Raw genomic sequence first — 15,216 nt, forward strand, 5'->3', positions numbered from 1 at the left:
ATATATATATATAGAGAGAGAGAGAGAGAGAGAGAGAGAGAGAGAGAGAGAGAGTGTGTGTATTCAAGTGCATGCACAGAGTATGTACCTGATAGTCTGCCCCACCATTTCTTTGGGTAATTAGCTTATTTTCTACAATATATAAGAGTTTCAACTAACACACCACTTTGAAATCTGGAATATCTTTTATCTATATAAACAGTTGCTTTTATTCCAATGAAACCAGAAACTATTTAATCCTGCTTTGTTTTTAAAAGATAATTCCCTAACAAAAATGTTCCTTGCACATTAATAACTGGGTGCTCCAATTAAATGTTACTGGCAAGAAAATGATAAAACCAACCACACACACAGAGCTCAACTCTTAAAACCCCAAGTTCCCATAAATCATAGCTTGTTGATATCCATGCCATTAATAATGTAGCAAGTATCCTAAAATATTTAATACTTACATTTTATAGAAATTATTGACTTTTCCCTTCAGGTTTAGTGACTCAGATGGAAAAGTAAATTTAAGCCTGTTCTCACATGACCTAAAATGTCAAGGTGATAAATCCTTTTTAAGGCTTAACTTGTATTACTCGGAGAGTGACAGCCACTGGAGGAAGTGAGCTCCCCATTATTAAACCAGAGGAGACCGATCAGTAAGAAAGGATGGCAATATGGATTTTAGCAGCTGGGTTTTCCAACATACGAACTGGAGTTGAATGAATGCTTACTCCTGGATTTCAGTGATCACAGTCATCATTTCTTCTCATAACCACTAGTACAGAAGGCGTTTGCCCCAACTCCAGAATATATAAAGAAGAAAAAATTACAGTACAGTGGACAACCTTGGGGGTGGGATGGGGTTCCTCATATTTCAGTAAAATTTAAGCTTCTAAAAGGCAAGAAGTAATTCTGACTGCTCATGGAGAATAAAACACAATCTAAGCATTATTCTTAATTGAAATGCAATTAAGAAGCAGCACATGAAGCTGGAAATTTAAGAGGCCTGTGTCTTCATGAAAACTTCAAGTAGTTCTCTCTCTTTAAATTTGGTTCAAAATGTTCTATGAAGACCTGTGGGATTTATTTCTGAATACTGGGTAGATTTATGTATTCAGAAAAGGGCTACCAGGAGTGTATGCCAAGAAAGTGACTTTAAGCTCTAGCAAAAGATCTGATTTCTGGCCTTTCAGAGGAAATCAATAAAAAAAAGGATAAGATTTTGTAAAATGAGTGGTTTCCCTGGTAAAGCTGTCCCCCTATTCGGCACTTATGTACAATGAACCTGCCTCAAGCTATAATGGTTTTGTGATTAGTGTGAATGAATTTCCCTCACCACATAGATTCACTATTGATTTTTAAATTAATAATCATATCTTGTATTTATATAGTTACCATCTCTGAGAAAATCTGAGTGCTAGTTGATGAATTCTAATTTATCTTCATACTATTCTGCTGAATGTATAGATTAGGTATTACAATTGCATTTTAAGGAGGAAAATCAGAACCATAAAAGTTAAATCACTGGCCACAGAGCTTTCAGAAAGCTAATAATAGAATCATCCATTAAAACCTGGTAGAGGTGGCTTCTAATTCTGGCTGTTTCCCAAAATCATCCAATCAGTTGGGTCAACTCCGATTATTCCTTAGGAAAAAGAAGTTGATCATAACAATGATTTGAAATTGCTGTGATTAATGGACATTTAGTTTTCTACAGATTATTTTGGTGTATAGTCACTGGGTTGAAGACATTTTTATTTATTGGACCATATGCATTTTTAGTGGTCTATGACAAATATCTTTGGAATGCGGTTATGTTATATGTGTCTGAAATTGATCTGGTAAGGGAGCGATGTAAAACTTAAATTCTACGGTTAAGTAGGTGTGGTTTTCCAAGGGTTGGGTATCTCTATAACCTATCTGGCATTGCTTTAGCTGAAAAAAAAATGACATAATCTCTCATCAAAAACTCGTTGTACTCATTCTTTCAATCATCCCTTCCTCCAGCCTTACCAATGTGGGACTCTGATTTCTCCCTTCTTTGTATTACTATTCATGTCCATTTTCCTTCTGACAAGTTTATGACTGTCCCTCAGTATTCTCCTTACTGCCACCACTCTACTTCTCACATTTATATGGGTAACCTCCTTATTGTCTCTCCTAGTTCACCTAGTCCAGGGATGGCGAACCTATGACATGCGTGTCAAAGGTGACATGCGAACTCATTTTTTTGGTTGATTTTTCTTTGTTAAATGGCATTTAAATATATAAAATAAATATCAAAAATATAAGTCTTTGTTTTACTATGGTTGCAAATATCAAAAAATTTCTATATGTGACACGGCACCAGAGTTAAGTTAGGGTTTTTCAAAATGCTGACACGCCGAGCTCAAAAGGTTCACCATCACTGTCCTAGAGGAGGTAGATCTACTCATTGTTCAAATTTATTGTTAAAAAATGGTTGTCACCTGAAGCATTCTACTTTCAGGCCATATTCCATTAAAAAAAAAAAGATTTCATTGGCCTCTCCACCAACTTTCACTGGAATTTCAACCTCTTGAAAGAGAAGAGCTCCTCCTCACTTTTCTACCTGAAGCCCCCCACCCCTGGGACTCCTTTTTATGAGGCGGTCACCCCATGATGACATATAAATGATGAAGAATGCAGGGTGTGATGGGACCTTGGGTGGACGAAGGACATGATGCCATGTCTCAGGGCACCATATCTGATTCACTGACTGCTGGTTTGTGGTCTCTGAGGTTCTAGTATCGCCTAGTTCAGTGATGGCGAACCTTTTGACCTTGGCATGTCAGCATTTTGAAAAACCCTAACTTAACTCTGGTGCCGTGTCACATATAGAAATTTTTTGATAGTTGCAACCATAGTAAAACAGACTTATATTTTTGATATTTATTTTATATATTTAAATGCCATTTAACAAAGAAAAATCAACCAAAACAATGAGTTCGCGTGTCACCTCTGACACGCATGTCATAGGTTCGCCATCACTGGCCTAGTTTATTCTCTGAAGACTCTGTCTCAGAAATCATCAATCATCCACCTCACTGTGCGGCAGCGAAGAACAAGGACCCCGGAGCCAGCCTGCCTGGGTCTGAATTCCTGTCCCACTGCTGCTAGTCGTCTGCTCTTGAGCAAGTTCCCTCACCTGCCTGGGGCTTGGTGTTCTTGCTTGTGAAATGGGGGACGTGCTTGTAATTATTTCATAAGGCTGTGTTGAGAACCAAATGAAAGACTATACATAAAGCTTTCAAGTAGGTGCTTACTAAATTTTGTTGAACTGTCTGGAGAGTAAAAATAACAAAAAGCTGTATCATACCTCCTTGTGTGTCAGGCATTGTCTTAGGAACTGGGGAGATGGCATTGACCTTAATATATGCCTCTTTCCAAAAATTAAGTTGCCTGCTGGGATCAAGCCCATATACATTGCTTGGCTCAAGAAATATATGTGAAGTACATGTTGAATCAATAAATGAACCCAATGTTTCTCCTAAGGCAATGAAATGCCCAGAGTATGTTATGAGCCATAATGAAGCAAGTCAATTATATCCATGATAACTACATTCTCTGAATGGTATTGAGCTCTTAATCTTTGAATATTGATTGTTCCCAGGCAATAAGGTTAGTGTTTTGCCATTTGCCAAAATATTTGAGTAGTCAGAATACCATATTTTTAAAGAAGATGAGTAACAAAGAGTTGACTATTTCTTTCATTCCTAATTGCATACAAAATAACATTCTCAACTTTTGGTTATGACCAGTCTTTTGAAATTGATTTTTTCCCTTGAATTGTAGGTCTCATTGTCCACGAAGGAGCTGCAGTTTACAGAGTGTTTAAGCGCTGGCGGGCTGTTAACTTACACTGGGATGTATTAAATTATGACAAAGCCACAGACATCGAAGAAAGTAGCCGGGGAGAGTCTTCTACAAGCAGGACTTTATGGTTGCCATTGACAGCTCTGCGGAACAGGAACTTGGTCCACCCCACGCAGCTAACCTCCCCGAGGTTTCAATGTGGCTACGTGTTATTACACCTGTTCAATCGGATGAGACCCCACGAAGACCTGTCGGAAGATAACAGCTCAGGAGAAGTTGTGATGAGAGTGACTTCAGTGTGACCAGAGTATAGGACGGTGCAGTGTGGACCACCCTGCACATTTTGGAATGTAATTGCAATGAATGGCAAAACCATAACACTTCTAAAAACACACATCTATGAACTTTTTAAAATTTATGCTTTTTATATGAACATTTGAATTGCAAATACATTTTTCTGAAAAAATAAAAGAGTCCTCTTGTTTGCTTTCTGATTTATCACACATTTTATAAGTTGATACTTGAAATCATGATCTGTATAATTTAACTCTACTTGGTTAAAAGAATGATGAAAGTTATCCTCAAGGCCCAAACTATTTTTTTCTTGCTTGTTTTAAATATATTTTTATCAAACTTTGTGCTCCATGTGTAATTTTTCAGACATGCTACAAATGGGGAAGAGTTTAGAATTCTGTGGGCTGGTTCCAAAGTGCCTATCAACGGAGCAGCCATGAGGCTCTGCACTGGACCTCCCTGTGCCTCATGCTGGTTGGCAAACTTGACCATGATTTTTTTTTTTTTTCGGGGGGAGGATGGGAGGAAATAATCTGTCAACAGGAAAGTAGATTCTAGGAATTATGGCTTGTTTTCTAACTTCTGAAACAGTACAGAGAGCTTGTAAAAAGATAAAGATAAGCTGAGTAGAATAGTTTTACTCCAGAACATGTTACATAGAGCATCCTGCATACTTATAACCCTAAAAGCTCACCAAAACATTGCATCACTGTGTGTGGGATAATAATACTGCCTCACATTTGCATAAACCTCTCATAGACCTATCAAAATGTTAGTGTCTTGATTTCTATGAGCACGGTCTTAATTAGATTTTCCTTTTGCAAAAGCTTATATACCTACTTAATCATTTAATCACCAATCCCATTACTTGGTTTAATGAAGTCCTGGGGAAACACATTTACCAGCAGTGAGATGTGTTTCTCTTTCACTAGATAAGTATTTTTTAAATGAAAAGAGGAAAAATGAGGCTATTGACTCCCCAGGATCAGGTTTCTAACTAGTGGAACCTGGAGATTTTCCACCGTTTTATCCTTCTAATGGGAGTAAATGGCACATTTTAATCGCAAAGACAGAATAGATGAGGCAGGCCGTCATGCTTTCCTTAGAAACATGAGTTGAGCATGTAGGTCATTTGAAGTAATTGATCAGATTTTAAAGCATATGAAACAAAATGCTTTGCACCCTACTTTCTAATAATAATCTTTGTATGATTAAAAACAGAATAGGAATGTTTACAGGTAACGTGATTTTTACACAGCAAATTCTACCAACACTTGAAATATTTTCCCAGTTAAAAAGTTGTCACAATGATTGGAAGATTACTTTAGTCCTAATTTTTCAGTTCAGAAAAAATATTTCTATCGTGTGTGAGATAAAGCATTACAGCAGGTGCTGAAATTTATAGCAAAGCTCAAATTTCCAGGTCCCAGTGGAACCTAGAGATTAATTCACTGCATTCATGAGGACGCCATTTTACATGCAGTGGATTTATCTGATAAATTAATCAAAGACTTCAAAGTTATTTTAAGAGATTTTCCCCCTAGGAAATATAGGCCATTCTTTGGCCTAGCACACATCTATTCCATGCTTCCCTCACCTCCCATCTCTTCCAGGACCCAGGATAATTATCCTCAGGAAAATTAATGATAATAATAAACAAAAAAAACTGTCCACAAAAAGATAAAGATGCAAACACAGCCTTTAGGTGTGCTTCCTATAAGGCTATGTGGGCATATTTTTAGTTAATGGGAAAAATAGAGGAAAAAAATTTTAAATTATAGTAAAGAAAATTCAGATGATAATTTTTGTATGTTTTAGTTTCCCATGGACATAGAGGAGAAAAATTAATTGATAGTTAATCATTAATAAGTTGCTTCCCCACAGTTTATTTTCACCTCCCTCAAATTCATGAAACTCTCTCAAAAATCTGTAAAGATGAAAGTACAAAGATGAAAACATCAATCTATATAATTCTCGGTCAGCAGCTAGGCCCAGAGCCGCACTTCTGAGTTCAGGCAAAGATGGATTTTCTGAAGCTGAGGAACGTTTTAAATGTCAGAAGCAGGTTTAAGGAGGGAGTTGACATTCATTTCTCACAGGTTTAATCTTTGTGCTGGCTTTAGATGTCATAGCCTTACAGGAAACAGAATTCTAAGTGAAATTATGAATTTCCCCCTTAGGGGACTTTATGCCTCAACAATCTTTGTTTCATTAGAAATCTTCCCACAGCCATGTGTATGAAGAATTTGAATTAGCCCTCTTCTAAATAAAAGTAAATTATATTTATTGACAGGATTGCAGGAAGAACATGTTCTTTTACTTTCAGTTTCACTTTTACTTAAAATTCCCTAGGTTATCACTTATATTGATCTTTTTCTGAGGCTAGTAGAACTAAGTTTAATCAAAATGACAGGCAAACTTTTTTTAAATAAGATTTTTTGACTCAAGTTCTTTAGGTTTGAACTAAAATAGTATTAAAACACCTAGCTCAGCCCTGGCCAGGTAGCTCAGTTGATTAGAGTATCATCCCAATAAGCCAAGGTTGCATGTTAGATCCCCTGTCAGGACACATACAAGACAACCAATGAATGCATAAATAAGTGAAACAACAAGTAGATGTCTCTCTCCCTCTCTCTCTCTCTCTCTCTCTCTCATCCTTCCTCTCTCTCTCAAATAAAAAACCTGAAAATAAATAAAGCAGCTCTGATTAAATAACACATCTACCTCCATGGATAGTGATTTTCTGGATATAGCAGAGAATGGTTTTGAAACATAACATGAAAATAGTAAGTGGATACACAAGCTTATAAGGTCTGTGTGACTATCAAGTCTGGTGAATAATAGCGTTACTACCATTACTTGTGTTGGACATGGAAGATTCTGTGGTTCTGCAGAGGCTTCTCTGAAGATATAATCACAGTGAGTTGTTCTCTCCAAATAAATCTCCTAAATGCGCAGTTGTAACATTCTACAGAGGAGCAAAGTAGCCCTTCGCTCTAATAATTTCCACTTGACTTGGTTGTCATTACCAGAAGAATATGCGTATTGGGTAGGGAGATGGGCAGTCTCAGCTGGGCATGGGCATCAGGAGAGGTGACAGCAAGTTGTCAATGTCAGTGGAAAATGTCATTCTTAGGACAAAAGGTTGGGACAATCCGTGCTTAAGGTTTCATTCTCCAATGTCTGTGTCAACATTCATTGAGCCAAATCGAATTGTCATCCACCGTGTTTACCCTTTGGAAGCACTTAGAATCAATTTTCTAGCTGTGCTCTGAGGTGTGTGTAAGCCTGGCTCCTATCCCAGCTTTGTGACCTAACTCAGGGCTGGTCATCTTAAACTCCTGTAGCATTCAAGATTGAAAATGTAAGACTTTCCTTTGGGAATAAGGCTACTTTATTCAGTAAATATTTATTGATCCTCAATTATGTGCCAAACACTGAAGGATGGTGGAGGAGAGGGTTTAGAGAGAAACACCAAGTGGGACATGGGGGTGGTACTGTCTTTAGAGATGAAAAGGGGTCCTACAGGGTACTGCTTTAGTCCCCTCTAGCTCCGAACTCCCCATGGAACAAGGAGACTGTGGACCAAGGGTACATGTCCACCCAGAGTCCATCCAGAGCCCACCTCTCCTTTAGACCATGCTATAGGCACTACACAAATGGCCCAGGTCTACTTTCTGAGCCCACATGAACTTCTTCTCTAGGTTCATTCTTATGGGGCTGGCCATTGCCTAGCATGGCCATCCCTAGGACCTGGGGCTGGCAAAGGGGCAGCTGAGGGGGCAACAGGATATGTGACTAAAGCTTGGATGTATGTGTTGTAGGTTACATATATGCAACCAAAAACCCTATAGTGAGGAGGGGATCCAGGGGTAGAAATAGAAGGGGCAAAGCCATGGAGTCCAAGAACACCGACCTGACAATTTAAATTTCACGGAGGTGTTTGTAAAGTTAAGAGGATAAAGCTTATTTTATTTAACAGTTTTTAACTTCATTTTTAACTTTAAGTATTGGACTTTTGGTATTAATTTGTACTCCTGCCTTGGACCCTATAAATATGAAGAGCTTGTCTATAGCATGGAGTTAAGAAATCAAACAAAATTGTTATATATCATCAACTACTATGTAAGGTTTTAAAGGGCTTCTACATTTTTTTTTCAAGGGATATCCTATATAATAAAAGCCCAGCGATTGAACGAAGGAACAACCAGAAGGACTGGTCAGCCAGTCGCTATGACATGCACTGACCACAAGGGGGCAGACACTCAATGCAGGAGCTGCCCCCCTAGTGGTCAGTGCACTCCCACAGTTGGAGCGCTGCCCGCCTGACCGGGATGAGCGCTCCCACAGCAGGCTGATCCCTGCAGGCCACGCCCCCCACCAGTGCATGAATCCCATGCACCAGGCCTCTAGTACAGTGATGGCGAACCTATGACACGCGTGTCAGAGGTGACATGCGAACTCATTTTTTTGCTTGATTTTTCTTTGTTAAATGGCATTTAAATATATAAAATAAATATCAAAAATATAAATCTTTGTTTTACTATGGTTGCAAATATCAAAAAATTTCTATATGTGACATAGCACCAGAGTTAAGTTAGGGTTTTTCAAAATGCTGGCACGCCAATCTCAAAAGGTTCACCATCACTGCTCTAGTAGTAATATAATTCTAAAGTCACAGTCTTCTGAGTTCAAAGCTAGGCTTATCTTTTAATTCTTGTGTAATCTTAGAGAAGTTTCAGGGAAAGTTTACTTAACAGACTGACTGGTTGATATATGTCCACCATTCCCTCTGTGAAACATACCAATTGCATCCAAAGCACTCATTCCAATTATCTACTGCTACATAAAAAACCATCCAAACTTAGTGGCTTAAAATAAATATCTTCTCTTTTGCTCACTACTCTGTAATTGGAAAGTGCTCAGCAGGGATGGCTCATCTCCACTATACATGGTATAACATAGTGATTTGACTGGAACTGGAGGATCTGCTTTCAAGATAGTTCATTCACATGGTTGGCAAGTTGGTGCTGGTGTCAGCTGGGAGCTCAGTCAGGACTATGTGCTATAGGCTAAGGGGATTAGCTTGGAATTAGCTTGGATTTCAGGTAGTATCCTTTTTGCCATACTCTGTTAATGTGGTCACCAAGTCCCCTCCAGCTTTGGGGGAGAATCATCTAGCATAGATTCTAAATGAACATGTGAGGTGGGACATGTAATTTTGACCACCTAGGAATATAGAATCCTCTCTAATAGACCCACACATGTTTGCTTTTACTAGGTAATTTGTCTAAGTTACTTCTCAAACCTGTACAGTTGCCATCACATAACTTAATTAAATATAACTAATGATGAAATCTGAGCATGAAAAAAGGTGCTTTTTTTACCCTGTGAAAAATAGGTTGAATGATTTGGAATGATTTGGTAAGAGCTGTGCCAATTGGATGTTAGAAGGATAACTATAAAAGATGACAAAAAAATAAAAAAGAAGTCTAGAAGGATTCTGCATTGGATTGCTTCACACATGTCTCTAAGTTCATTTTGCATCAAAGAAATTGAAACTAAGAAATGTTGAGCATATGTTATGTGTGTGGTTTCTGCCAGAAAAACAGTGCTAAATTCCAATTAGCAATTTCTACTGAAAGAAAAAACCTTGCCAAATGGATATATATTAGTATGTTTTTAAAAAAGTAAAATGTCTAAGGTATGCATGAATCAGTTTTTAATAATTCCTTGTTTTAATTTGCATTTTCTTTTTATAAAATCTATTCATTTTAGAAAGAGAGGAGAATGAAGGGAGGAAGAGAGAGAGAAGGGGAGAGACATAGAGAGAGAGAAACACTGATTTGTTGTTCCACTTATTGATGCATTCATTGGTTGGGTCTTGTATGTGCCCTGAGCAGGAATGGGGCCCACCACCTTGGCATAATGGGACAATGCTCTGAGCTACCTGGGCAAGGCCTCAATTTGCATTTTCAATGAACTGACTAATTATTAGTACTTACTACATTCAATAGGAAGGCTTCCATTGCTCTTGACCCTCTTTTGTCTCAGTTTATTCATCTGTAAAATGGATATTAAAATTACAATATTTATTTCAAAGTGTTTTTTAAATGATCAAAACATGAAATCTTCAAACATTTGGTATATAGTAAGCATTTGATCATTATAGTTATTATTATTATAATTACCTTGGCTCATAAGGAGGAGTGACATCCTTGAGATATTTCAGATGATGGGGATCTAGCAAGGAACACCTGGTGAAGTGAGGAGGGACAGGAAGCCATTTTAAGTTTCCTACAGTAGGTGTCCCAGGAACTAAAGCATTAGCCCAGATCCTCAGGAGCTCAAGTGCCCTATCGTCCTCTCTGTCAATAGCATCTGTTGGGACCTTCTCTAGTGAGTTTGCCATTTTTATCACTCAGCTTTTCCCCTAGCTGTTTATTTCTCTAGTCTTGGGTTTTCTCTGTGGCTGCCCTGTTCTGTTTCTTTCTTCTTCTTATATCACTCATTCAACTAATCCAGAGAGAAGCTCTTACTCGGTCAGCAGGCCTCAATCCAAAAAGAAGCACACTTATCTGGCACTTGGCCACCTTGTAAGCCAATGGGCTATTACATTTGTCGTGTGACTAGTAGCTGAGGAGTCAATCTGTGGTTTAATCTGTTGCAGCCAAGATACCATTGTCTGATGGTACAGAGCAAGACAACACATGCACTTCCACTGTGGCCATAGGTGTAGCAAGGGTGCAGAGTCTCTGGGACATCAATTCATGGCTGATGTTTGCCCAAAGCAAGTTACAGCCCAGCTGGAAGTTTACAGCTGGCATCCCTTCGTTTGAGCAGGGCTGGGGCTGTACCAACACTCTTGACTCTCACCATTGCATGGTGATTATTTGATGATAACAATTTAGAAGCAGAACATGAGTGGGAATTAAACCCTGGTTTTAATATTGACCTCTTCAGTAGAATCTCTCTCCCTGCTCCTCTCTTCTCTCGAACACACACACACACACACACACACACACACACACACACACTTCTCATTATAATTACTCCTAAAACTAATTTGAAATAATATTCATTCTTTCTTATTGCAAAATATCCCCCAAATATGCACCTGAGTAGATTCTGTAAATTCATTGGGTGAATTTGCCTACCTTGCCAGGGTTAAGAACAAAATGAGAATTGAAGCCTTTTGCCCACAGTGGCACCTGAACGCATCTAGATTTGCCATCCTCGTTGCTGAATAGTTCAGCATCCTTCAGTCTTTGGTGAATGTGTACATTCTATTTTTAGGACTCATTTAGAGAAAACAATTCCAAAAATGATACAAACAAAGTCCATCTGGAATCAATGTTCCAAAGGTTCAGCAAAACTCTCCTTCTTTTTGGAAGACTCCAATGTCCTCAATAGAGTTAAGATTAAAATAAGTCTCTCATCTCACCCCTGGTCAGAAAGTGGGGCAAAGACAGGTTTCACCATTTTGGAGTAAGAATTTCCACAAAAGTTTCTTTTATATTATCAACCAGCACTATGTCTAACTGGTTTCTTCTGGTCTTACACCTCCCTACACTGGCTCCTAGCTCGCATGAACCTAGAAGCTCACTTCTTTTCTAAGTAGGGTGAAGGAATAGTGAGCTCACCCAAAGAAAGAGAAGTTAGCACCAGGAGGCACTAACAAAATGATCGGTAATCGAGTGGGCTATCTGGGTGTCACAGCAGCCTCAGCGGACAGTATCCAGAGCGTTGCTCAGTGGTGTGCATTTTATAACCTGGGGCAGAAGACAAACTGTCTTTCCATACAGGCCAGGAACAGAAGAGCCATTCTTTATTAGGGAGCCAAACATACCCATCCTTCCTGGTTGGAACCCTTTAGGCCCCTTCAGATTGGGTTTCCTGGAGTGTAGTTTTAGCAGAAATACTTTGGCTCTTACACATGCAAACGTCAGGGCATACATAACGGACCAGACACTATATGAAGTGATTTTCCAAAACACCAGGAAAAATCGGTTTCCTCCCATCAAGTAGCTTTCACTACCCATAATCCCCAGCTTCACATCACCCTGTCTCTTTTTATTCTGCCTAATTAACAGTAAGTGAATCCAGTTGTGTTCTGTTGTCAGCCAACCTACAATTGGATTTTATGTGCACTTTAGACTCAGCAACCTGCTGTTATCCAGCTCCAGGCACCGCCTCATCTGTGGTCGAGGGAAGTGTCTGCTTTTGATTTACTTCTACCAGAAATCAAAAGCTTGATTCTGGGTGCATATCCGCCACACTGCTACCATGCTCGCTTTATATATTTCTCATTTTTGAGAAGTTTTAAGATTTAATAGGCAATGATGGGTCCGTGCTGCTGTGCTGAATGCACGGGGAGGGCATGAGGATTCGTTTTGTAAAGAAAAGCTATCCAAGGTCAGTGGCGGTGCAAAGGCCAGTGGGGTGTCAGACAACAGGACAAGCATGTTGTCGACTCAGAGTGGGCTTTACAAGCATGGATTCGACGGTCCCCTTTGGTATAAGCCAACCTGAATGCTAACCTATTTGGAAACAGTCTCTGTATCCCCTTCTCTGTCCATGCGCTTCCCCACCTTCATCTTAGTGATGGGTGCTCTGCAAAATGAAGAGGAAGAAATAAGCTCAGTATGTCTAACCCAACTGAGGACAAAAAGGCCCTCTCAGCACCAGTGGTTTGCCATCCAAGTCTCACAGATCATTTGCAAATAACACAATATAGGCCCTGCTGCCTTTTGGGAACTCTGGTTTATTCCATCCTGGGCTCAGGCGGGGACTGCTGGGAGTTCTTAGCTGCTTCTTAGAGTGAGAAGGAGCTGCTTAAAAGCCATAAACAGACATGGAGTAGAGCCAAGAGCTGTGACAATGAGCTCTACCAACCTCTCGAAGTGTCAGCCCTCTAGGTTCTTGTTGCCCAACAAAGCCCAATTTCAGACTTGAAATTTCCCAGTGTCCCTTTTTATCCATCATAATTAGCAATGAGTGACTCCCATCTAGGGTCATGCCCTTGGTAGGAGCTGGGGAGGAAGTTTCCCTGTGGGTTGGGCAGGATTTGACCTGAAGGAGCAAACTTCTGTTACACAGCCAGGTGGGATCAGCAGCCCAGGTAGTCTGACCACACCCCAAGTCCATATGGTTCATCCTTCTGGTGGCCATTGTGGTCCTACGAACTTGAGGAAGGTACCTCTTACTCTGTGTTAGTTACACATGAAAGCCATGACCTAGAGCACCCTTAGACTGGGACTGACCAAAAACACTGCCATTTTCACTTCTCACTGATCAAATGAGATAGTGATTATGGGAGAGTTCTTAAAAATTTATTTTATATAAAAATCTGTTAAAGCTCTAGCTGTATGGCTCAGTAGTTAGAGCATCAACCTGTGGACTAAAGGGTCATAGGTTCAATTCCAGTCAAGGGCATGTACCTCAGTTGCAGGCTCGATCCCCAGCCCTGATCAAGGTGCATGTGGGAGGCAGCCAATCGACGTGTCTCTCTCACATCAAGGTTTCTCTATCTCTGTTTCTCCTCCTCCCTTCCACTCTCTCTAAAAGTCAGTGGAGCCCTAGCCAGTTTGGCTGAGTGGATAGAGCATCGGCCTCTGGACTGAAGGGTCCCAGGTTCGATTCTGGTCAAGGGCATGTACCTTGGTTACAGGCACGTCCCCAGTAAGGAGTGTGCAGGAGGCAGCTGATCGATGTTTCTCTCTCATCGATGTTTCTAACTCTCTATCCCTCTCCCTTCCTCTCTGTAAAAAAATCAATAAAATATATATTTTTTAAAAAGTCAATGGAAAAAATATCCTCGAGTGAGGATTAACTATATACATATATATGATATTTATACACCACTTCCATTAAACCAAAAGCTGAGTCACTCAGACTGGCAATGAACAAATGGTGAAGGAGAAAAGGTCATGAAAGACTTAGACGTGGTACTGAGCTGAGTCATTCTCCTTGGGTTCTCATTACTTTGTGTCAAGTCAACAGAAGGTGACACAGAGGAAGGCAAATCAGGTGAGCGGTAGAAGGTGGAAGGTAGAACTTTTGTTTGGGAAGTAGTTCAGGTGCTAGAATGTGAGTGAGAAGAGAGGAACAGATCGACAGCTGAGGACACCCCATCAGTGAGCTATTATCCACCCATTCATTCATCCAATCGGTCAGTCACTCTACACATAAGTATTGATCAGTCAGTCACTCTACACATAAGTATTGCACCTACCATAAACAAGGCAAGGGGCTAAATGCCATGGGGGTTCAGGTTGCATGACATAGTTCTTCCCCATAGTCATATAAGTAACAAAGCCTAGTGAACTGTAAGTTGGAACAAATGTCATATATGAGGTATAGTAATCCCTCCCCATTCATGTCTATTTTCAGTGTACATTTTAGGCAAGCTCAGCACACCACCTCAAGAAAGTATGTAGAATTAGCCCTTCCTACATATGGGAGACTTAGGCATTCCCATTTAGAGGCTGTGCATGTGATGGGGAGGTAAACCAGATGACAATGCAAAAGTAGAGGTTTGGTTATTTTGAAAGAACTTCAAACAATTGTTATGCTGAAGGATATGACATTGTCAGTAAATATAGGACAGTCTTTAGGTGGCCTAGTGGGAAGGAGCCAAGGGACAGTTCCAGTCTTTCTGCTAGGACCCTGAATTACCTCAGTCCACATAAGCCCTCAGTGTCTCTATACCCTCGTTTGTAAGATGCAGATCACAACATCTACCCCTTTGAAGTGTTGTGACAATTACTCTATATATATAAAGAGCCAGGGTCGTAACATCCAAAACGACCGAAGGCTTGACCGAACGCCAGGCTGCGCATGCAGCAGGTGAGCGGGCTGAACTGCTGACCTCTCAGAGAGAGAGAGAGAGAGAGGCGGGGCTGATCAGCAGTGGCAGCAGCAGCCAAGTCTCTCTCTCTCTTCCAGAGGTCAGCAGTTCAGCCCACTGGCCAACAGCCTGGGGCTGCTGCTGATCAGTCCCGCCTCTAATGATCAGGCCTGGAGATAGGGCTGAAGATGCTGACTGGCATAGAAACCGACCAATCAGAACCAAATCTGGGTGAATTGCGAGGAGCCAAT

General features: G+C 40.1%; 1 protein-coding gene across 2 annotated transcripts in view; it reads left to right on the plus strand.

The window, feature by feature from the left end:
- The window catches only part of MARCH11 (membrane-associated ring finger (C3HC4) 11), a 157,781-nt gene extending 153,363 nt beyond the window's left edge, over positions 1-4,418 (plus strand). For both annotated transcript variants that reach the window (XM_014546336.1, XM_014546338.1), the window contains exon 4: positions 3,802-4,418. In XM_014546336.1, the coding sequence (XP_014401822.1) occupies positions 3,802-4,124 (323 nt within the window). In that variant the 3' untranslated portion in view covers positions 4,125-4,418. The remainder of the gene's footprint in view (positions 1-3,801) is intronic.
- The last annotated feature ends 10,798 nt before the right edge of the window (positions 4,419-15,216 follow it).

The sequence above is a fragment of the Myotis brandtii genome, unplaced genomic scaffold, assembly GCF_000412655.1.
Source record: "Myotis brandtii unplaced genomic scaffold, ASM41265v1 scaffold440, whole genome shotgun sequence".
Taxonomy (NCBI): domain Eukaryota; kingdom Metazoa; phylum Chordata; class Mammalia; order Chiroptera; family Vespertilionidae; genus Myotis; species Myotis brandtii.